The sequence below is a fragment of the Plectrocnemia conspersa genome, unplaced genomic scaffold, assembly GCF_051122295.1.
Source record: "Plectrocnemia conspersa isolate PC_06_02 unplaced genomic scaffold, ASM5112229v1 ptg000001l, whole genome shotgun sequence".
Classification (NCBI taxonomy): domain Eukaryota; kingdom Metazoa; phylum Arthropoda; class Insecta; order Trichoptera; family Polycentropodidae; genus Plectrocnemia; species Plectrocnemia conspersa.
Genome location: NW_028277165.1, coordinates 21,489,183 through 21,513,637, shown reverse-complemented (window position 1 = coordinate 21,513,637; position 24,455 = coordinate 21,489,183). Strand labels below are relative to the sequence as shown.

Genomic DNA, 24,455 nt, shown 5'->3' with positions numbered 1-24,455 from the left:
AATTATTAATATCATAATCTAAGCTGTATTTAGCAATTTATATTTACGAATAGCTAACGTATTTGATCGTATAATTATTAATTAATATTCTGTCTGGGCTGATAATATTGACTAGACAGTTTTGGTTTGCCTTATCAATTTTTAATGCCATTTAAGTGCATTACATATATGAGACTGGGACATGTTATATATATAATTTATTATGAAATATTTATATTTTTGGTGTTAATGGACATTGACATTATTTATATTATATTATTAATAATTGTTATATATTCGTATGCTACTATTTTTTTTAAGAATTATGTTTTTTAAGCGATTTTCAATTAGCGATTTTTTAATTTGCTTATTAGGTAAAACTGTCATCTCATTCAGAACTCAATGAATCAGCTTCATATGTGTGAAAGGAAATACTTATGATGAAATTCATTGCTAACTTGTAAACGGTAGTAATATTAAGGCAAAATAATGTGAATTTATCGATCGATACACTTTATAAAGAACGTCAATAAGTCTTCAGGACTTTTATTTATAAAAAATACATATTAGGAACCCTGTACGCGTTATTAATAGACCTTCCATATGCATTCAGGTACATAGTGAATATATTGAAAAATAAAAAGATGGCAATCCAAAATAAAATGCTATAGATATATTTTATGGACTATGTATCTTTACTTTCCGAATATTCTTCGTACATCGTATTTAACATAAAACCTCTTAAACTTATCAAGTATATAACGTTAGGATAGTTAGTTAAAGACAAGGGGCGTACATTTACTAAAGGTGAATTTTGATACTCATTCATGAACATTATATGAACATCGTGTATTATACTTTTTAATTACATTAGATTTAACAAAGAGAATTTATATTTTAAATTAAGCCGATGTACGTAAAATTATAACTAATAATATTAATGATAATGTTTGATGAAAAAAATATTAATGTAATACAATTTGCAGGATAAAAACAACACACATATAATAAAGCATTTCACTCTGAAATTGAACCAATATGTGTATTCAAACAACAAATCATTGTAAGTAAATATTTCAGCTATTGAATATAGTAATAGCGATATATTTTTGGCTTTTGTATAGCTATTGCTTTATTAAATAATAATTGGATTTATTGATTTTATTTATGTGAATCAAAAATAATTATATTAGTATTGAAAATATTGTAATTCTGATTTTTTTCAGCTTAGTTAAGAGCGTTTCTCTAATGGACATTGCTAACGTGACTCTCCTCCCACCGGACGCTCCATTAGTGGAAAGAAAGATACATAATTTGGAGTATTTTCTGGGAAACGTGACTCTAAACGCGATCATAAGCTCGACGACTTTTCACTGTGATAAATATGTAAAGTACGTTAAATATTCACTCATGCATGTCTGTTGCTTTGCCACCAGAGACAACTCAATTAATTTGACTTTTGCAAAGCCTCCATTTTCCGAGAATATTTGTATGTTTCAATAAGTAATTTGTAACGAAATTTTAATGCAAAGACGCAAGTAACACCGAAAATGTTATTCTTGTAATTATTATCTATTTGAATCTTGAAACTTGGCGTAAAAATGATCAAGACTTGCTACCTATAAATAGACGATGAATGATGAATTTTCATAACTATTTATAAATTTGCTAATGACAAAATATTTAAGTTTAAAATTTACAAGGTATATCATAAACTTCATTACATCCGTGTTTTACTCATATAAGTCGTACGTTTATATGTTATATGAATGTTAGTCGAATGAAAACATTAAAAGTGTGATTGGTAGTAGCATTATATAATACATATATAATTTGAAACGTGGCGGACAAGTAGCAGTACGAATCAGGCATATAACATGAAGGCACATAAATAACTTTAGTTTTTAGAGTAGCAAAAGGATGAAAAGGTCCCATTGAAATTCATCAATTAATAAATGTTTAATGTGGTGGTGCATATATGTCACTCTCACAAGTGTACGAATGGATTAAAATGTTCTGTAGTAAACTTATATCGAACAGCTCAGTTGAGATATTTGCGGAAAAATTAAGTTTTTTTTATAAAGTTGAAAAACAGCTTTCGCCAGTCTAAAACAAAAATAGCTTGCTAGGAGTGGCATCACAGCTCCTCGTTAAAGACAAAGAAATTTCGCATCTGCGGAAAGATTATGATAGGCGCAAAAAACACGACATGGACTTCTAAAAAGAATCATGTGTTTTGATGCGATGATCCAAGATCTGAAATTTAGGTACCTTGAACTACTGTCTTACTCGTTTACGAGTTTCACATGTTTGGCCCGCTCAAATAAGTTCAAATCTACCGAAGAGATGTAGCAAATGATGCCTGGTGACTGAAAAAATTGTATTGAATGCTATGAAAACTACATATAAAATTATGTTATTTTATATATTTTTCGTTCAATATATATCAATCTATATTTATTAAAAAAAATCCTAAGATTCACCTATGTATTATTAACATTTTAAATTTAAAAGCATATTTTTATCGTTGAAAAGAGGGTAGGTAATTGAGTTACAATGACATTGGCTTCGGTCGTAAATTTTTGATAAGATATTTATTTCAGGGTTGTACTATCCGACGTTGAGTTGCGCGGAAATTTTATTTTCAACATTAAAGAAGGCCAAATTGAGTTTTACAACAAAAGTCACGTCGTATATCTAAAGAAGAGCCAAATAGAAGTACAAATTTCCTATAATGCCTATTTCTAACTGACAACATACGTTATTTTCACATACAATAATTAAAAACGTCTAATTACTATTTCAGTTGCCATTCGGCGAGTGTAATTTGACAATGTTACAATTTTCTAAATTATGGGGTAACTTTAACTTACTTCTCTTCAAAAGCTCCATTATTAATGCATAACCACCATTAATTACTTTTCAGTGTCTATCGTGGACATGTTCGTGAATAACATCACCGGGCGAATACTAAACGACGGTCTAAAATTGACGAACCTAAATATAGAAAAGGAAAGTCGCAACACGGCGCAATTTTCCGAGTACAATAATTATTTATTTATATTTTTTTTTTTATTTCGACTTTTATACTTATATATGTGTTACATAATTTTTGCGGTGTTTAGGCCAAAAAATCAAATGTACGTCAGCGATGCGGTGACGGATGATTTTTTAACGGCGGCTAATTTGGTCATAAGCAGCAAATATTCGTTCCGATCACCGATGCGCGATTTGAACTTAAATTATAAAATTGACGTACGTATATACTTTAATTATTTTTATTACATTATACAAATTGTATTTTTATGCCTTTAATATTTAAAAATGTAAATAAATATTTAAATCTTCTATGAAAAAAACGACGCCATTTTGAATAAAATTTACAGGTTATGTTTAATTACTTAGTATTCGGTACAGTACTTAATTAACTTCTGACGTGCTTAGTTTGAATTTTTTGTTGCTTTATAAAGGACATAAGACTGTCTGGATAATTGAGATTGACATTGTGTTTAACTTGAGCAAAAATTTGTCAGTGTTGCCGCTATAAAAAACGCAGTCAGGCACTTTTTATATTTTTTAAGAATCACACTGTGAAATAAAATTTTTGTAAAATAATATTCAAAAGAAAATAATGTACATTTTGAGAAAAAAATCTCTCTTTCACGATTAATATTAATATAATATTAAAAAATACTGTGTTTTAAAAGCGAAACGGAAAGGATAAAATTGTAAAAAAATAAACGTTCAAAATGTCAAAAATGTATAATAAATCTGCCAAAATTAATATAAATGATATAATATCAAGATCAATTCGAAAGCGTTAAAACTAAACTTTGACAGTTTTTATATGAAATTTAACGAGCATTTGACATCTTGATTCAAAATTATTATATTATATATTATTATAGTTTTTACTTTGCGAATTATATTTTTATAGAATATCTTATATTGTCATACTTTATAAAAGCATTTTATTGTAAAATTAATATCATGATTAATAGTATTTTAGTCGTTTATAGTAACTTTCAACGGTGTCATTAGATGCAAAAACGGATTTATACACGACCTATCATCCATGCAAAGGACCGGAAGAATTAGAATGGCTTTGGAGAGAAACGTGCTGATTTTTTGGGGCGCTATTGGTTTTAAAAAATTAGTGGTAATTATGGCGACTCTTGAAAATGCGGAATTGCATCACTACTAATTGTATTATACAAAAAATGATATGTTTTGTTATAAAGATTTATATGTTTTCAGTTTTTTAGATTAGAATGAATTAAACTGTATTGTTTTAGTTTACCTTAAAAATCACGTAGTTATTGTCAATTGTATATTTAAAATCATTTCTACTTTATCAAAATATTCAAAAATAAATTTATTTCTCCCATTTATATTGCAAAAGAAAATCCGCGCGCTCCGGTGATGTATACTCGGTATACATGTAAAAATGATTGTTTTTTATGTACGTATACTATTACAAAATAATCATTAAAATAAGTCGAAACAAGTGGTAACAAATATGTTGCAATTTTTATGTATAAATGCAGAAATTTAACGTATCAAATATTTATCTACAAAAATAGTATTGAAAAATCAAGTTAAAAACCTCTGTAAGTAAACATCTCTTCTATGCAGAACAAAAAATCTGATTAGCAACACTTATACGCTTTACTGTATGTATTGGTGAATCGATACCTGATTTTATTGACAAAATATTTATTTTTGTTACTTTTGATAATAACTTATATATCGTAATATCTAGTTTAATATAATATACAAATTTATAATGATTTGACAACATGTTGCTACGATTCTTAATTTTGACAATGCGTTCATAATCTCGCGCCTTGCGCTCGAAACCTTGCTCATCGCGCTTGAAATTTTCCTTGTCAGTGAAACTTAAAACTCATTATTTAAGTAAATTATTTATTGTAAACAGTATATAGCAATATAAGCCGTATCTTTAGTAAGTGTAAATATTTCCACATTAATTCCACTCGTTACAGAAAAATATCACTTATATCACAGCATCAACTTTTTTAAATTAACGATCTAAGCATCTAAGCACACGGTTTAATTTTTTAACTGAAACTTTATACACAAATTTACAATGCAACTTATGAATTAGTCCTGCAATTCAGCTGTGGTGACGAATCGCTTATTCACATTTTTTTAAATATATTATATCGCAATGGTATATTTTGACAGGTGAACTACGACAGATGTGAAATGTCGGTCGGACCTCTGCACAGGGCCGGATTTATAAATATAGCTTTGGACGAAAATTCATTTTATTTCAGGACAAATTTCGCTCTAAGCGGAGACAACAGCGAATTCAACATGGAAGCGTTTAACCCGCTTAAGTGGAAGTGAGTATTTTTGTTATCTTTCCGAATGATTAACGATGTTTTTCCATTATATGTTTGTGTTGTAGTGTCTCCAGCGTAGAAATATCCAACCTTGGATTTTTAGGATTTCCGATACAGAAATTCGTATCTTCCTTATTTTCCGATACTGAATCGCAAGGGACTATAGTGGTCGTCGACAATTTGAGAGATATTTTCGAGAATAAACTGAGAACGTATTTCCTCAGTGGCTAATTGTTATAAATATTTTTTATAATCTTAATAATGTTATTTCCGTTCACGTAGCACGAAACATGCACTCTAATTAGTCTGAGTGTAACGGTAACGTGTAATATCGCCATTAATATAATTCAAAGCATATTTTGTGGACTTTTTCGTGTTTCGTACGTATTCGTATTAATACATATTTCAGATGCGATAAATATAATATTAATTGGATTTATGCACGACCGCCCATTTTAAAAACAAAAACCTAGCGAAACCTTACATTTACTAGTAAATAATGAGGTGGATTATCATAATATGACAATATGTTGCTTTTTATTGTTGCACGCTGGCGTTTGCTTACATAAAAATAGCAGTTTCATTATAAAAGATTACGTACATGTCTCGCATGGTTCTGACATTCGCTACAAAAGGAATAGTACTAAAAAACTTTGCTATATAAAATTTTACATAATAAAATGTGTATTTATATTATGAAAATTATTTTTGTATATAATAAAATGTGTATTTATATTAGAAATGTAAAGCAAGAAATAGTCCAGAGCTCTTTAAATAACGCAACTTTGAATTTTAAAGTATGAAAAATATTTATTATTGTGTTTTAAATACATAAATATAGCTAAAAATATTAATGTATATTTGTTTTTCATTAAGCAATTTTATTTTAATTTAGTAATATTAATTACATCATTTGTATGATTATAATCAGTTAAGAACCCTCAATCACCCCCTTCTCTTCAATTATTAAAAAAAAATTGGATAGTTTTAATGTAAATTTTGGTATTAAAAACATCAAAATATATTTCCTAGAAGAAGCTACAAGAATCGAGAGGCTAATAAGTGGATTTGTATAATTTATTATATGTAAAGACTCTCAAACCATATTTCACGTTTTGGTGTCTCCAAAATATGTTTATTTAAAAATAAGTGGAAATTTTAAATAAATAATTGATGATACAATTTAATTAATTTGAATTTACGAAAAATACACTATATCTTCGAAATTTTTTAGAAATTTTATTTGTAAATACGAAAAATGCCCCACCTTAGAAATGTAAGTAGCTGAACAGTTGAGAAAGGACAGAAATAAATATCGAATTTTGTAAGAATCTTTTTTTGGTACGAGGCAAGCATAAGACAAAGTTTGAACAAAAATTTAATCAACCTAAACTAAAAATAATATTTAAAAAATGACTTCCGATAACAGGCCAGTACCATAAACTATATTTTTTCTCAAATTTGTTAATTTTTTATTTGCTTGTCTTTAAATATATATCGACTATTTCACGAAAAACCTGTGACATAATTTATGGAAGCCGCTTTCTAAATACAATACGTACGATATTTCAACTCATTGATTATTTATTTAAATATAATAAAAACAATCGCAAAATTTATGTAATTATATATAATGCCTTTGGCGGTCTATAATAAATATGTTACATTTTAAAGCATGCATGCAAAATAATTAAAAATCATTCCACATGGCCGATAAAACGTGTCTTTAAGCATTAACATTTGCATAGACCGACGCGCCTCTAGCGGCGACAGTGCGAACTCCAACTGTCAAACTTTTCCAAAGTAACGTGCAAATGGACGAGTTGCGCGCGTTCAACCCAAATTGGGCAAATTAAAATATAATGAATCATAACTCATTCGCCAACGCATTAGAAAGTATAACCGTCGATCCTGAAGTTAGTTTTACGCGAGTTTTGTGCTGTAATTGAGTGAGAAAATGCACGACGATTCGAATACGGACGCCGAGGAGCCGATCGACGTGGAGAAGGAGCTGGAGCTGGTCATCAAAGCGGTAGAGCCGGACTTGAAGGACGCGGTGAAGAGGGTGAGGATTTAGTTACGGCTATGCGAACGTAAAACTTTTGGGAACATATGTTTTGACACCTGTTGACGCGCGAGACGTGTCACTCGCACCGCGTAATATCGAAATCGAACCGCGCGTTACGAGTCCACTCGTCGATTGCCGTCGACGTGAAGCGTTTCATTCATAACTTCCGCTTTAAAAAAAATCTTCGATCGAGTATCTAACGTGTAAATATGGTAGATGGGAACATACATGCGCGCTTTCGTGTTTGCTCTAATTTGTCTTATCTGCGGCAACGTGGCTATATATAAATCGGCAATCGCGAACGTGAAATTATTGTATCTTGCGTCGCGTCAGTCATCGCTTTCACTGATGCGGTCGCGACAGTTCGGATGTCGGCCATTGACCAAACGTATTAAATTTATTTTACCAAAGGATTGGTTTAATGGTGCGCATTCAATTTTACTTTCTAATAATTATCAATTATGAACCATTATACAGCTTGATTCAATTCAAGTTGTTTATGTTGGCAGCACTGTAAATCAGACAGCTGTCAATAATCACAAGTGTCAAATGTTTTGCAACAACACGTTTACGAAATGATTCACCACCGCTCAACGCGTTAACATTGTTAAATTATTCTACAGAAATAACAATAATTCTGTACGAACTGTGTATCGAAATTTACGGGAAGATTATAGTCAATTTCATCGTCCTACTGAGCGAACAAATGATAGTCGGACTGTAACAGTCAATGGTGAGCGATATAGGTGCATGATAACCGATTATTTTTGGGATGAAATCAAAGATATTGATGTGGTTCCAACAAGACGGCCACACATCGGGTGCAACGTTGAATGTTTTGCGTAAAAAGTTCCCAGGTCGCATTATTTCACGTTTTGGTAACATCAACTGGCCGCTAAGATCATGCGATTTAACGCCGTTGAATTTTTTGTAGGGTTACGCCAAGAGTCGTGTATACACCGACAAACCGTTGGAGCACCTAAAAACCAACATCCGCCAAGTAATAGCTGAGATACCACTTGAAATGTACGCAAAAGTCATCGAAATTACACCGATAGTGCAGTGATAGTCACTTAATTGATATTATTTTTCATAATTACTGAAATATATCAAATGTAATATTAATAAAAACAATCAATTTGTGATTTTTTTAAGAAAAGTTCGAAAAATGAAGTTGGATCACCCTTTATAGACAATTCGTAGTGTTACGCAATAAACAGTGATCGAGCCATAACAAAGCCTATTATCGTGCTAAAAGCAGACATTTGTCATGTCATAGGGGGGAGTAAAAGTACTGTTATTACTGACAAATAATATAATTGTTAATGGCCACTGTGTCATTATGGCTGACTAAGGATAACTAACAAAAATGCATATCATTTTTTCAAACGATTTCATTTTATCTTTTGAAGAGTGCCAAATAAAGTAAATTACTCATTCGATAAAATTGCTCAAAATAATTATGTACGTGATTAGTGAAAACCAGGAACGTCATTTAGGGGAGAGGGCCAGTAAGGACATTTCATTCCCTTGAATTTGTTCGAAAAAATGCATATCATTTACTGACATACTATGAATTTTAATGAAATCGAAATATTAAAATACCACTTTTGCCTCCCCTCTCGAAAAAGCTGAAATGCCGTCCCTGGTTCTAATCCATAAATTATTGGGTTATCCCTAAAAAAAATCTAAGGAAAACAGTTTTGAATCTATCCCTGATTTATTTTTTTAAATGTGGCATTTAAATTAAATCATATCAGAATTTTCACCAGTAGATATATATTTTTACCAGTAAAAGTACAATTTATCTAAAAGGTGCTAGTCAAATTATATAATTTCAATTTTTCCATACTTAATAATATATACATACTTATCATTATTTATTCACATGCGACGTATAAATGTTACAGTAAATGTGTATTTTTCAGTGAAGTTATATTTTCATGTTACATTTTCATGTTACATTTTCATGTTACATTACATTATCACGGTTTTTATGTATTTTATTTTTATTTAAAGTCCTACACCTCTATTTCTTAACTCCTTTATTTATTAATCGTTTCTTTCTTATAAGATATGATTTATATTTAACGTAAATTATAACGTTGGAGCTCCTTTTACCAAGTATCATAAACTTCAAACGCCACTTAATCTTCATTGTAAAACAACACCTTATGTCCGATTAAAAATTACCAAGCATCCTTAATCAACAATAGCATGCATAGTCTTTCCTATCGAAGGTGATCGATTGTAAGGACGACAATCAATCATGTCAGCATTTAACTGACGGCAGAGCGAATGGCGTGATTAATCGACGGTTGGGTGCTAATATAATCTGTGCACCAGATTTATATTAAATATGTAATGAAGGTTTGGTTGTCGTCCTTACAAGGTGGTATGTCGCCTAAGTGGCAATTAACCTCCAATGTAATCTACCTAAGGGCGATGCATTAATTATTATCTGATTGGATTTTGTATGTATGTATTATATACATATAAGATATTCTTGCATCCCCATATTGTTCATAGATGTATTTTAAATGATTTGCTTTCATGAAAATGTCAGTTGTGTTTACAAAATATATTATTGATTATCGACCGTTATCGAACGTAAAAAAAAATTAAAAATCTGCGCTATTGTATTTTTTTAGAAATAATATATACTTTTGTGTGGGGTACAATCAGCTGGACCGTTAACGCCGAAATCATTCAAATGACTAATCCAAATATTATGATAAGGAAATAAAATAAACTTGCCAGATAAAAGGCCTAATAATGAAAGAGAAAATTCAATATAAAAATTGCGTAATAATTAGAGTTTTCACAGACCACTTACATGCCAGCATGTTAATCTTTACTTTAATAAATGCGCAGAAAACAATGCGTCTATCCTGCGTAAAAACCATTATTGTCATATATTCCTTATCATCGAAAATTTTACTTCAAAGCGTGAACATTTTTCGTTGGTTAAAATAATCAAGCGATGCAATTGGCTCACAAACATCCGCATCTGTGATCGCTAGAGCATACATTGGCATTAAAACACGAAAAAACGTCCTTTTATTCGATTTTAATTTTTTACAAACACTATTTTATGTGTTGTTTTACAACAACTAGTCTCATTGAAGTACTAAACGTAATTTATAACAATCTATAAATAACAAAGTTTCCAAGAAACTATCGGCACCGTCCTTTAAATATCACAATTACTTGCTAATACTATATTAAAGTTAACTGTTTAAGTATTTATCAGGCCAGGGTAATACAAGATATCATATTTGCACTGATTTAAAATATAAAATAATGCACTTTAAATTTCTTTATATTATTGTAGTATATTTTTACTTTAAATTTCTTAAACTTACATAGTATATTTTTCTTCGATATACCGCTGCATTGTGCATTTTTTTTGTTTTGCGAAATATTTCTTATCTTTATTTAATTTATTACAGTCATGGTCATTGCAACTAATAACCGAAAAATATTAGAGAAAAAAAAGCCACGGTAATTGCCGAAATTCCAGAAATTCCCCACATTTCCGTGTTTATATTGTGCAGCTGTGGACTTTTTTAATGATATTTTTATCTTAAAATCAATACGAAGTAATTTATTACGGTAATATTTTAAAATGTGCATACCAAGTTGTATTATATTTATCAGCAGGCATAATTAAAATTAACATTAATACTGATTTAAAGCATAAACACGCAATGCTCTTTTATTTATAAAAAAATTAAATAAATAGATACTTTTTATTTTTAACATATAATATAAATATATAATAATTCTTCATTTAAATTATATTTTTCGATTATCTATAACCTTTCTATCGTTAACCATTAGATGTTTGAATAGTTAAAAATAACGAATATTTGTAAACTCGATAGCTAACTATAACATCTATCAGCTTAAAGCCGTATTTCTACTTTGAATATTTATGCTCCTGATGTTTTGATTAATTTTGTATACAGCGCATTATCTCTCGCCTGTCTATATGTTCTTTAAACTATCATAAAATATGTAATGTTTACAATATCAGTCAAAAAATAATGCTATCTATAGTTTATAATTTTTTTTTCAGAACATAAAACAATAAATTAATATCCCATATTTTTTTAAATTAATAAAATACAATTATATAAAAATAAAAACACGCAGATATACATATTTTCATATAAAAGTAAGCACATATATTATATAAGGTATAAAATTACTAGATCGATATAATGCACTTTTACTATGCATCAGTAGTCAAAGAAATAGGCATTCGTTACTAGAGTAGATATAATTCATATAACTGCACTTTCTATTATAATTTCTGCACTTACACACGCATTGTATAGTAAGTATAAACTATTTTATTTTGCAAAGTGTATGCGAATTTCTTACTCGGACTGTACATGTCCTAAATCTAAATCGGATTAGACTTCGTCTCTCAGCAGGATCTACTTTAGCGACTGATTTCATATTCATGATAGGTCCCTGATTTGCATATCCATCTTGTCTACTATTATCCTCTAATTAATACCTAACTATATTCACATTCCACCCTATTAAATCATACTATATAAAACATGACATGTGATATTGTAATATAATATATACAACCATGTCATGATAAATAATCAAAATCTAGTTTATGATATTACACGTGAAAACCACCTTTGAAATATATTGTATATCATATCTAGTAATAATTTCACTCACATGAAACACATCGATAAAAAAATATCGATAGCGTGAAAATTGTGAAATCTGAAGTATCTGATTCTTCTTGTATACAAATGTTAAAGGACCCTTTGACACGCAATATTCCATTATTTAATTAGATAATAACACCGGTTTCGCAGGCGTGTGCGTTGTTAATTAGGTTGATTGATTTTGCCAAAACGTGTAATCAAATAATAAACGTGTCTCTTTTTCTTGGAATTTCATTCACGTTTCTAATATATTTATAAGAAGAAAATGTCTCGAGTAAACAATATAATGCTTTCGCGAAATGTTTTTATTTAATATATTATTCAAACGTGAGTCAAATGATATCGTTAAAGCTGTATAGTGAATCTAACATTGTAGTTATAATGACATAAAGAGTGATTTGCAGCTGATGCTGATAAACGACATAACGTCATATTATTAAAATCAGCTATTAAAGTATGTATGTGATTCATGCCTGTCAATCTAGAAAGTTTATGAGTGAAGTAGGAAGTTTCGAAACGGTATGAGTTTCGTTAAAACTGATTTCATTGTCTCTAGTAATAACTATATTCATATCAGTATTGATAATTCAATTTTATATGGCCTGATTTTCAAAAATACAATAATATTATCGATTCAGCAAATGTTAAACAGTGTTTTTTTAATATTTATTTACAATAAAACCTTTCTCTTAATTGAATTGTGAATTATTAATAAATTTTATTTATATAATATGTTCATAATACAGTTCAGAGTTCTTTCTTTTTTTTATGAAGCTTATTACAGATTTTCATATATGTCCGTGTAGTACACAGATAAAACTTTAATCTTAGTTTAATCAGTGGCTGTAGTTCGTAATAGTTTTTTGTGGAGATTAAGCTTAGTCGGATTAGAAAGTCAATCTCTCTTCTTTGTACCTTACGTTAAGCATTGTTTCGAGGGAAACATATAATATGTCATTTTACAGCTTAATAATAAGACTTTTCAATATTTTACTATTGTATTTTTTTACTTGTACTTGTACTTATATTATAGTATATTTTATTATGTCTTACTATTGTTTAATCAATCATGTAAATTATGAATATTTTGTAACCCCTGATTAAGTATCATTTAGGTATGCAACTAATAATTATAAAATGCATATTTCATTATATAAATATATAATTGACTTAAAAACATTAACTATATGTTATAAGAAATAAATATGAAGCAATATCTATTATCTTTAAATTTGTTGATGAACCACTTAGACTAATCGTTTACAATTTCATAACATAATATATATATTTATACAAGTGCAGGGCATAACAGCTTTTCGCCAATGGATCATGCAAAAACATACATATACAAATATTTACAATGAACAAAGCGTACATAAACTGCGAGTACCTGGATAAGAACAAATCAATACTTTCCAAAAAAGTTGCGTACTTCTGATTTTGCATGCGATATTTTTTACCAATACTCGGGAACGGTGTATAATCAGGTGCGTTCGGTGAGATACGCGTGTTAAGTGGCGAGAGTGAGTGAGAAGAAGTGGGCGTGCGGAACGCATGTAATGCACGCTCATATCTCTCACTCACTCTCATCATGTAACACGTGAGCGAACGAAAGGGAATGTATCTCACCGCACGCGCCTGTGTATAATCCCTCATAGCAGCTCGCAGAAATGATTTCTCAAGTATACTCGTCGACGCGACTAATAATCAAATAATAGTAATCAAATCCTGTAATTAAGTGGCACGCAAAATCGAATTATTTTAGAATTTTCGGATTATATTATCTCTACTACAAACTTGTAAATGTGCTTTTTCATTCATATGAGAGCATTGGTCAAAGTATATTTAAACCGAATTTCGGTCAAAATAATAATCACTTCTCAGAAGTCAAAAATCCACGTCAAAAGCAATAAAATCGTGTCGGCGCCTACACGATTTTATTGCTTTTGACTTCTGAAAAGGGATAATTGTTTTTTGCGCTCTCTTATTGGTCAAAATTTAGTTTAGATATGCTTCAGTCGATTCTTTCTTACTGTAAGTCGTAATATTGTTATAAAAAGTCTTAATATAAACGCTAGATAACCGAGCGTTTTCACTGGAACGGTAACAGCACGACTTTATTGCTTTTGACGTGAATTCTAAACTCTTGATCCTCTTAAATTTGCCCAGAAAAATCTCATTTATTGAAATACTATTTAACTTGATGAAATGGAAATATTAAAAAAACAACTACTAACTGGCCAACTTTTGCCCCCCCCCCCCCCTTGAAAAATCTGAAATTAAATAAAATATTAACAATCGGTTTTAATTATATATTCAAACATTTTTTTATTTTGATAATTAAAATAATATTTAAGGGATTGTGATTATTAACTTTGCCCCCTTTCCCATTTACAATTATCTAATGTAAATTATGAACCTAATGCTCTTCTTCTATATGCTAAAACTTAACTAAGAAAGCGGCCTCTTTGCCCCCCCCTTACCCCCTTCAAATGCGCTACATACCCTTCACGTATTATATGCATATAAAAAAGTTCAAAACCGTTTTCAAGTTTGATGAAATATATTAATGGTATCAGGCATTTCATTATTTTAGCACGTGTTCGACTCGAACATACAATGCGGAATTTCGACTTTAACCCATTCTAAAAACTGGTTCTTAGCTATTCGTGAATATATTTATTTTTAGTCCGTCAATCGCGAAAATGCCGCCCCCAAGCAAGTGCCGCCCGGAGTGGTCTTCCCCCCGCCCACTTTTTTACGCCATTGGATATACTATTTGTTGTTGATGATAGTAGTGTCCAAATTATTCCGCTGGTTTCAGTGACATAATATAAATAATAATACAAATAAGAACAACAACAAAAATACGCAATGATATAAATTAAAGAAAAATCTTGATCAACTTAAATTTAGTAAAAACTAAATGTGTGATTTTTTTAATTTTAAAGCAGCACTTCTCATCTTGGTGATTATACTGCATTAAGATTGATAAAGCGGATCAAGTTCAGACAATAAACCTATTTTGGAAAAGATATAAGACTGTGTCAAGTTAATTTAAGAGTTATTATATTATGCAAAATTAATATTATTAATAGCATGTCTGTTTTTAGATTTGTATTTGCATCGCAATCAAAAAAGTTTAAGTTCAGGTTTCAATTTCAGTCTAAGTTGAAAGACAATATTCTGTTCGGTTTATGTTTCAACCGAAAATAAAAACGGCGACTCTAGTTATTTTGATTACTTTTATTAACAATCGTGCTTTAGAAGCATAGATTTAATTTTTAGTTGCACTAAATACTCAGTTAATAAATAGTTATAAATAATCTTAATCTTAATAATTTAAATATTTAACTGATGTATTTTTTATTTTACTTTGTTGAAGTTTTTTCATTTGTTTTTAATTTATATTATGTTATTATAAATATCAGCTATATTTTATATGTTGTATATTTTCTTGCAAACTAAAAATATGGTTATACATCAGCAATTTGTTGTCTCCTGTTTTCTTAATCATGTAATTTTCATATCAAAAATAAATTTTAAAAGTATGCATATAAATTGTTGGTTTGTTTCATCTAATTGTCAGTTGCTAAGGTATTACTTTTTCATACAATTATTGGTTAAGTTAGCATACCATTTTCAATGAATATATCATACTAGTTGTATTAAATTAAAGATAGAATGTATTTACCCATCGTAAATAACTATAATCAATAAATTAAATGTTATACTGATAATGAATTCTATTAAAATTTAAAATAAAATAAATATAACGGCACGGTAGAAATGCCATTTAAGATTATGCAAATAAATCAAGAATCTATCATGTGTACCATTTAAATGAATTATTTTAATTTAAATTCCCCAGGGCTTTACAAATGCTGCTGTCCAAATATCCAGCAAGAGGTTCGAGAACGACAAACCCTTACAACTCAACGACGTATTCCACATAGACAACTGCGGCAATCAAGTGTGAGTAAAATCGATTCTACATAAAAACATATGTATATGCATATAACCACACACTTATAGCAATACCATAAATATACATTTTTTTATTAAAATCGAATTATTGCGATTGCTTTCGATTTGTTCGACCCTCAAAGCAATTTATCTCCGTCACAACAATTTTTCAAAATTGCTGGCTCTTTTCTTTCTAAGCACTTCCATTATCTAAATAAATAAAATGTATGATGTTTTATATTTTTTCTCGTGTGTGTTAGATCTTTGTTGAACTTGAAAGCTTACGGGTGCACCTCGTTTCATCTGTACAAGTTGGATCTGTCCTTGAATGGAATGAAGATGACTGTCGGGGCTGCTGTGGGGGTCGCTGCCGAGGACGGCGGGGGTGGTGCACTTTTAGTGGAAGGGGTGTGTAGGGCTTCGTCCCCTGCTCTACACGCCCTTATACCTATCACGGCAGACGGCAGAGTCAAGTAAGAATATTTTTATCTCGACCGTAAGATTCTAATTTTTATCTTGCTTATCAATTTCAATGTTATGCCATTACTTTCCATGAAAAAAAATGTTTCGCAAATTCCATACACCCATTACCTGCCAAAAAATAATCAGTTCTTTTTGGAATATACAATGTGTTCTATTTTACTGAAAAATAAAAAAATACTACCGCATTAAAAAATATTTTTAATAAATGTTCCCAATTGGTGTGTATTAAATAAAAAATAAAAAAATCTACAAAATATTACAAAAATAAATAGATCACAATATGTTTCAAATATTTCACACATGATCCCCAAATGAGAACAGGCAATAAAACAATAATTGGCTGTGATGATGTTATCTATAAATTAATCATGCACGAGATAACCTATAATTTAAAAAAACAATTAAAAAAGCCACTTTTTTCTATTTGTGATTTACCTCTAAATTTTCACTTCTATCACTTATTACTTGAATTTAACAAAATAGTTATTTTTTACAATACGTAAACGTAACTGTGTTGCCGGTTGCAATATTTCAGTAAGTACTACCAACCGCAGAGCAATAAAAGTGTGGTTCGTTAAATGTGGATCATGGCAGGTAATGGGTTAACACCTATTATATTTATTTTATTTTAACAACGCTGAGAATAAAATTTATTTACAACATTGCATGTTATATAAATGTAAAAAATGCAATAGTGTAACTTAAACGATTAAAACCTACTTCATTAAGTAGGTGACTAATACATGAAAGAAAGTTCAGACGTAATGATTATTATATAATTATAATTCTGTTTATGTTTTCCTAGATTGTCTTAATCGCACTGATGAATATCGTGATGAATTAAAATCGAGTTAGGTCGTACATATTAAATATAAAAAATCTAATAATGAGCTACTCCAGGTCTTAGGGAATAATATATATGTAGAAAAGAGACATAAGTTTATACGATCAAGTCATTTTTTGTTACAAATATCGTTCCCAGAATTTATTTCTACGTTAGAAGTCGCATAATATTGGCATCTAGATGCCGTGTTAGATGATAAGAAACTTTAAAAAACGATTAAATATTGATGAATTAAAATAATATTATTTTCATACCCTACTTAAAAATAGCGAAAGATCAATATTTTTTTATTTGAGCGTAAGATGAGCCAAATAGACTACGTAAATTTCCGTACGCTCGGCATCAGCGATTGGCGCTGCGTGACTTGATATAGAGCAAGGCAAATAATAATCTTTGATGAGGTCAAGACACATCATACACCAGATAAAATGGGGTACGACTCTTGAATACTTAGTGTAACAAGTTTTTTGTGCATAATAATGTAGTAGGATGTTGAAGGGATAGTGTAATATTAACTTTTTATAAGTACCGTTAACAATTGAATCATTTAAACTGAACATTGTTTAAAAAGCGCAGCAATTAATGAATAATGAAGGTCAGAATTTCCACTACGACCACATGTGACATTTATCATTCAAAAATAACTGACTGCTCTAAAATCAGAATTTTACAACACCCTCCATACTCATCGTACCTACTTTTGATTTATTCCGATCTTTGCGAAATTAAATATATAAATGATGAAAAAATATATGGAAAAAGTTAAAATATCCACAGATAAGTTTTTTGACATAAAAGCTAAAGATTTTTTAGGTTCAACCTAATAAAAACTAAACTTGATAATCATGCTTTTGTCACGATAGTGTTATAGTCAATGACTAATTCTCGAAAGACCTGAATTCGAATCCTATATAAACTTTTGTGCTTTTTTAGAATTCAATCGATCAGCACAGACTAGGTTTAACTATATGTTCTTAATCTCACGAATGAATGTAGTGATAATTAAATGAAATAAAGCTTGGTCGTACATATTTAATATAAAAAAACTTCAGAGCTATTAAACCTCATTAAGAATATAATATATGTATAATATAAAATAAATATACATATTATACAGTTTTCCATAGACCTGTAGGAACTTATTATATGATATAATACGATGGAACAAGCTTCATAAAATTAGTTAAGCGGATCTTTAGTTCTAAGATGAATAATAAGAAAATGTTTATTAAGTAAAAACATAATCTACGATTTCAAAGTAAAAATAGAAGCGTAATTCTTCTTTTTAAAATGTATAAATATAATATTGCATTCGGTAAATGTCTGCCCTTGAATTAAAGGGCTTGTAATACAGCAGACAATGTGCCCAATATTAAACTGAAAAATTGATACAGAAATCGAGACCTTAGGTTTCTTATTTTTAATTTGCTTTTTGCTTATCAAATTACAAGTACCTTTATTTGATACATACTTATAAATAAATAAATTGACACGAATTTGGTTTCTTCGTATTTGTCTTATTACTTGAGGGCTTTAATTAATACAATACAATATCCGGGTTAACGATGATATTCTGATTTTCCCCCACCACTTATTGTAACTTAATTATGTTCATTTTGGTTCAGTTGATAATAGTCGATAGCTCAAAACCTGTCGCGGTGTATGTGTTTTTAATTGAAAGTTTAATATTTTTTATTACTTCTTTTATCGAAAAATATTACAGTAATAATTAAATTAACCCACAATGTTCTGGAAGCAATTGCAAAAGATAGAAACTGTGGTGTTTTCAAAATACCACCATGAAAGTGATTGTGACATAATTTTCGTCACAAGCGCTTAATGCACTCATCAGTTTATGTGAATCACTCGATGTGATTGGAGTATACTTATTAAGTGTAATTTTTTTGACTGAGAAGTGTACTTATTAAGCAGATTTTTTTTTTGATTTTAAGTAATGTATTTATAAATCTATAATTAAAAAACTTTTTGTCATACGTGTTTATTTGTGTCATATTTATTACAATAACTATAGTGGCCATCTATAATAACTTGATGTATTATTTAGGGTTGTTTTTTCCGGTGTCAAAGTCGAAGGTGGTGCTGGTTTGGAGATTAAGGATGACTCGCTTATCATCCTCAACACTGATTTCAAAGTGAATTTAGAAGAAGTTATTTTAAGCGTAAGTTTATATTTAATATTTTTTAGATTGTAATATTAAGTAAATGTTAAACCGCGATATTATTTTGTTATCAGTAACACATAGTGGCGTACACTAAATTGTGTGAGTTCTAATGTTCAACGAATAAGTTTCTTTCTATTGTAAATTTAAAACACATGTTATTGAGTGCCCTCGTATATAATACTATAAAATTTTCCGATAGATGCATTATCATAAAATATTGGAAATGCCAACAAGTCCGAATCCGAACTTAAAGTATATTCACAGATTAATATATCTAAAAGCATTCGCTCTGAGCTAAAATAATATCTCTGTCTTATGAATATAAATTTATGATTGATGGAATTCTAGTGTTTATGTAGATCTATTCCTAGTACTAAATGGATATTTTCAACGAAGTTATCTGAATATAAAATCTCGTGCGATAACCTTGTAAGAAGAGTGCGTTTAATATTTATGGGTAATCCCATTCTGACAAAATATTAGCGATTCGTCTTCTCGCAGAGCTGGCGGAAAACTAGCAGTTTTTCCTCTTCGTCCTTGGCGCTCGTAATACCCGTCATAAATAATGGACAGTGCCGGTCGAAAAGCAGCCCAAAAGTTAATTAGTCAAAATTCATCTCCGTCAATTGCCCCTAAGCTGCTGAATATTCTGAATATTTAATCTTGTAAAACTTGAACCTCCAAGCTGGAGTTAATCGCTTTTAATGTGTATTCCCCTTGTTCATTATTCCGATCTCACCAATTTATGCAATCTTTCGGTTAAACCTTTGCTTAATTGCTCCAGGTGTCGCATTACGTACCAAAAGGTCGAGGAGCGGAAGAAATGGTCACCAGTGAAATCTCGAGTGATTCTTTCGGTAATTTTATTATGTATTCGCTTGCGGTTCTTTTTAATGCCTCCTAATAGTGTATTTGTGGTGTGTGCGCAGAAAAACTACCCTTGGTTGCTAAGTTCTCCAACGACCTCATTTATCATCTGGAACAAGAGCTAATTAGGCAGCTAAACGGAGTTTTGCAGAAAACTACGTCCGTCAGCGAAATCCTCGGAGGGAATCCCATTCTTATCGAATGTTTTAGGTGAGTATCTTAATCTTTTTACTTGGTTATATAGTAAAACTTTCAATAAATCTTAACCCAGGGGAATGAAATTTGTTAAAAAATAGAATTATTTAAATTAAGATTAGATTTCACATTTTCAAACTCTTAATTTTTTTAATATGCGCTATAGCGAAACGCATTACCGTCTAGTTGAGAAGCTGCGAGATAATACCGTTTGTGGTGCTCCTATTGCTTTGCATTTTGCTGTGACGTTACGCAAGTATAATTTAACAGCGTTTTCAGTGCCCGTGTAACACTTTTTGCAATATTTTATTCTGTCACTGTCCAAATCAGAAAATATGAGACTAGTGGACTTCGAATGTCGTGCTTTTAAAGCAGAGTGGAGTGTGGATTATTTTAATATCGAATTAAATGATGAAAGCATTATGCTTATTTACTAAAATAATACAATATACACCAAGTTTACCAAACTAAGCACACGACAAAAAAGTTGAGAAGCTTGAAATGGATTTTTTTAATACAGCGCATTTTTTTCGCAAAAAAATAAGTCATTTAATTAATAATAATGGAAGGCCATTACCGATGATGAATTAGTTAAGTAATATTTGATTATTGGAGTAAAATAAATGTATCCCGAAAAATAGATTTATTTAAATCTATCAGCCCTTCGGCAAGAATGGTTTCTAAAAAAGTTGAGCACATTGTGAGTAACATCAACAGGCAATTAAATAACAAATCAATGAATTAAGTAGTTTTATTTGACTTCACCCAAGTGTTATCAAACTTTTTCGACTCTCGGCTGGTTAATCCATGGCGCTCTATGTCGAATTATTACAAGTAATCTTTGGTTAGTTAAATTATTAGCAATAAGTAAACATTTTGAAAAACTCTTGCGAACATTTAGTTACTAGGTGAACTACTTGTTTGCATCATGCTTTTGAAACCATTGGTTTTACTGATACATTTCAGTTGCTTCCGTTTATTTGAGAAAGCAATGCTATATTTGCTCGTTGGAATTTTGATTTCTCTATGATTTTCATTTCTCGAGAAAAGAGAATTCTCAAGAATTCTCGAAAATTTTGATGAATGAAAAATATATTTAATACGTTCATATTTTCGTTCATATTTTTATTAAAAAATTCTCTCGTTTTGTGTTGATGTTGCTTTAAGCGACAACAAAGCTTCAAATAGGCACTGTAAATTATTTGTTCTCTTGCCCGTCGATTCAGATATTTTTAATTCTTTCTCCATTACTCCGTAAGATGTTGGTTTTCTTACACTATTCTCTGTAAGCTTGAAAGAAATTTCTTTCTCTAATTTTTGCGCCAATGATACATTTTCAATTTCTTCAATGGATTCTAATGATTTAATGGAGTCGCGAGGGTTCTTAGAATTTGTCAAGCCATTAAATAATCTGCGAATAATTTCTTTCCCATTTTACATATTTCTGCTTTAGAAGAATAAATAAAATAGTAATTTTTCCGAAATAGAAAATCGCAAAAAAATGTTATTTCAATATTTTCGATCATCCGAGAAAGTATACATATTTTCAAACATCTGGCACGAACACCTTCGGAAATGTTTCTTATCTGATTGTCTTCTTTTATTACTTAAGCAAAAATAATGCAAGTTCAAGTGTTACAAATTTATAAACAATTTTTTGTCATTCCCAGACCCCTATTTAAACCTTCCAATAAGATGCATATTAGGCATTAACCCACCTTTACTTATGCAGCTTTATAAAAAAGGCAGTGGTTGTAAACATTTTAAAAATATTCGTACAAATTTAATTACATGTAATAAAAAATGCTTTATAAAATTTCTCGATAAATGAGAATTCTGGATTTGACATTTTTCTACTGTTTGAAAAACTAGTTACTGAATAATTAGCTTTCATGTATCGTCTGTATGGAACAACTACAGACGAAAATGTGTTTTATGAAGCTCAGAAAACTTTGATAGATGGTGGTTCATATATATGCGGATCAGTTTAAAGTTTATGTGGCTTTTGAAAAGCAAGGTGTCTAGAGCCTCTGAATATTTATTGTACATTGTGGTAAATATCTCAATCTATCATTTGTTATTGAACCAGTTTTATTAGTGATAAACTTTCTTTCCCATGGACATTTTTTAACAGAAATGGAAGCTGATTTTCGGAATATTCATCTTGATTTATACAGCAACATTTGCAATCATATTATAATTTAATACAAAATTAGCATGAAAAGACATTTTTTATATTTATATTTAGCTTGATTTACGAGTATGTGTTTATTTAACAGTTGCAGATGTTTAATTGTTTTCGATCAGTGACTTCCATTTAAATATAAATATTTCATATCGAAAGTTTTCGAATTAACCTTATTCGGCTTAATGAGAGTTAACTGTATATGTATTTATGTTTACTAATAATTTTTAAAAATAACAGTTAAAGCTTATTTTAAATTTAAAGTTTATATGAAATATGTAGTAAAAGTATATTTTTTATCAAAAATCTTAAATGCAATTTTCTGCAAGGAAATAACGAGTGAATAAGGTTACATGAGTAAATGGAAGCAACACTTTCCGCCTTATGTATTTGCGAAATCAATAAGAACTTCCATAGTGTTATATATCACTTATAACGTTCGTTCGAACACACTTATATTTTTTGTACGTAATTTTTCATGATCACATTTATATTTTTTAGAAGGCCAAATATTCTTTAATTTAATCGTGTGACTTGTTTAATTTAGGGATTTTCTAATCTCACGAATAGTTAATTGATTATATAAGAATTACTATTACAAAAGTGTTATTTTTTATGTTTTATTTTATTTTTTTATTATATCAATCTAAAGTTCATGAAACGTCAGCATTTAAAAATGCTTTGACTTTTAAGCCACCCTGTTCATAAATAAGGTATGCTGTCTGTAATATGAAGGTTACACGTTTTATTAAGAACGAATGTTTTATGAGCTTTAAGCTTATCACAAGAAATTTTCTCGTTCACCTTGATTCATTTAATTTGTATTATTTTTTTAATTATGTATAACTTATGATTTTAATTAATTATATAATATTAAAAATAAGACAATTGGGTATGCACTTTTCAACGAATCGTTAAACCAGATAGTTGTTTACGAATTTAATATGTACTTTTCTACGAATCGTTAAACCTGATAGTTGTTTACGAATTTCATATGCAGGTAAACAATTTTTCGTCTAATGGGACCCAGATTATTCAGAAGTGATACGAGTCCAATAATATTTAGATGTATCTCTATCTCTCTATATATACAGCGATAGTCAATCTTTTTTGTCAAGTTTGTTTGAATTGTATGTTCGATTTTTGTAAACAATTTTTTCGCTTCATGTGTTACATATAGACTAAAATTGTGCTACTGAGCATACAACGGCTTAGTGAAGAGTTAATAAACATATGATGGGCTTAATCATGTTGAAATTTTAAGCTGTGTATCAGTTGACAAAAATAAATAAATTATACGATACAGTATTTTACAAAAAATACACATTTACAGTACAGTGGTACCTTGACTTACGAGTTTAATTCGTTCCGTGACGTTATAAACCTTTTTGACTGATTAACACATTACGGTTCGTTCACGCATTTTCACGTGATAGCGAAACCTTGCGGTCAGCCCGGTTAAAAATATCATGCTAACGAAATAAAATAATAACTTTTATTTAGAGATATTAATATATACATTTATAATTATATTGATAGTGTAAAAAATTACACTTTTTGTCAAAACATTAAATTCCGCAAAAATAGCGGACCGAAATGAGTTAAGTAATTTTTCA

At 29.7% G+C, this 24,455-nt stretch overlaps 2 protein-coding genes across 8 annotated transcripts in view; one reads left to right on the top strand and one right to left on the bottom strand.

Moving 5' to 3' along the window:
• LOC148239179 (uncharacterized) overlaps positions 1–24,455 on the bottom strand; it is a 138,744-nt gene that overhangs the window by 84,577 nt on the left and 29,712 nt on the right. The window contains exon 1 of one of the 3 annotated variants that reach the window (XM_088191759.1): positions 7,645–7,749. The exons of the other annotated variants lie outside the window; for them this stretch is intronic. The gene's annotated coding sequence lies outside the window, so the exon portion shown is untranslated. Of the gene's footprint in view, positions 1–7,644; positions 7,750–24,455 lie in introns of those variants that run through there. 3 annotated transcript variants of the gene reach the window in all.
• Positions 7,096–24,455, top strand: part of LOC148239180 (uncharacterized) — a 32,978-nt gene continuing 15,618 nt past the window's right edge. For 3 of the 5 annotated variants that reach the window (XM_088191789.1, XM_088191779.1, XM_088191770.1), the window contains exons 1-6: positions 7,096–7,413; positions 15,988–16,091; positions 16,343–16,555; positions 19,475–19,589; positions 20,377–20,449; positions 20,522–20,669. In XM_088191789.1, coding sequence (XP_088047915.1) covers positions 7,306–7,413; positions 15,988–16,091; positions 16,343–16,555; positions 19,475–19,589; positions 20,377–20,449; positions 20,522–20,669 — 761 coding nt within the window. In that variant the 5' untranslated portion in view covers positions 7,096–7,305. Of the gene's footprint in view, positions 7,414–7,700; positions 7,841–8,350; positions 8,443–15,987; positions 16,092–16,342; positions 16,556–19,474; positions 19,590–20,376; positions 20,450–20,521; positions 20,670–24,455 lie in introns of those variants that run through there. The other 2 variants (XM_088191806.1, XM_088191797.1) reach the window with 2 other exon arrangements.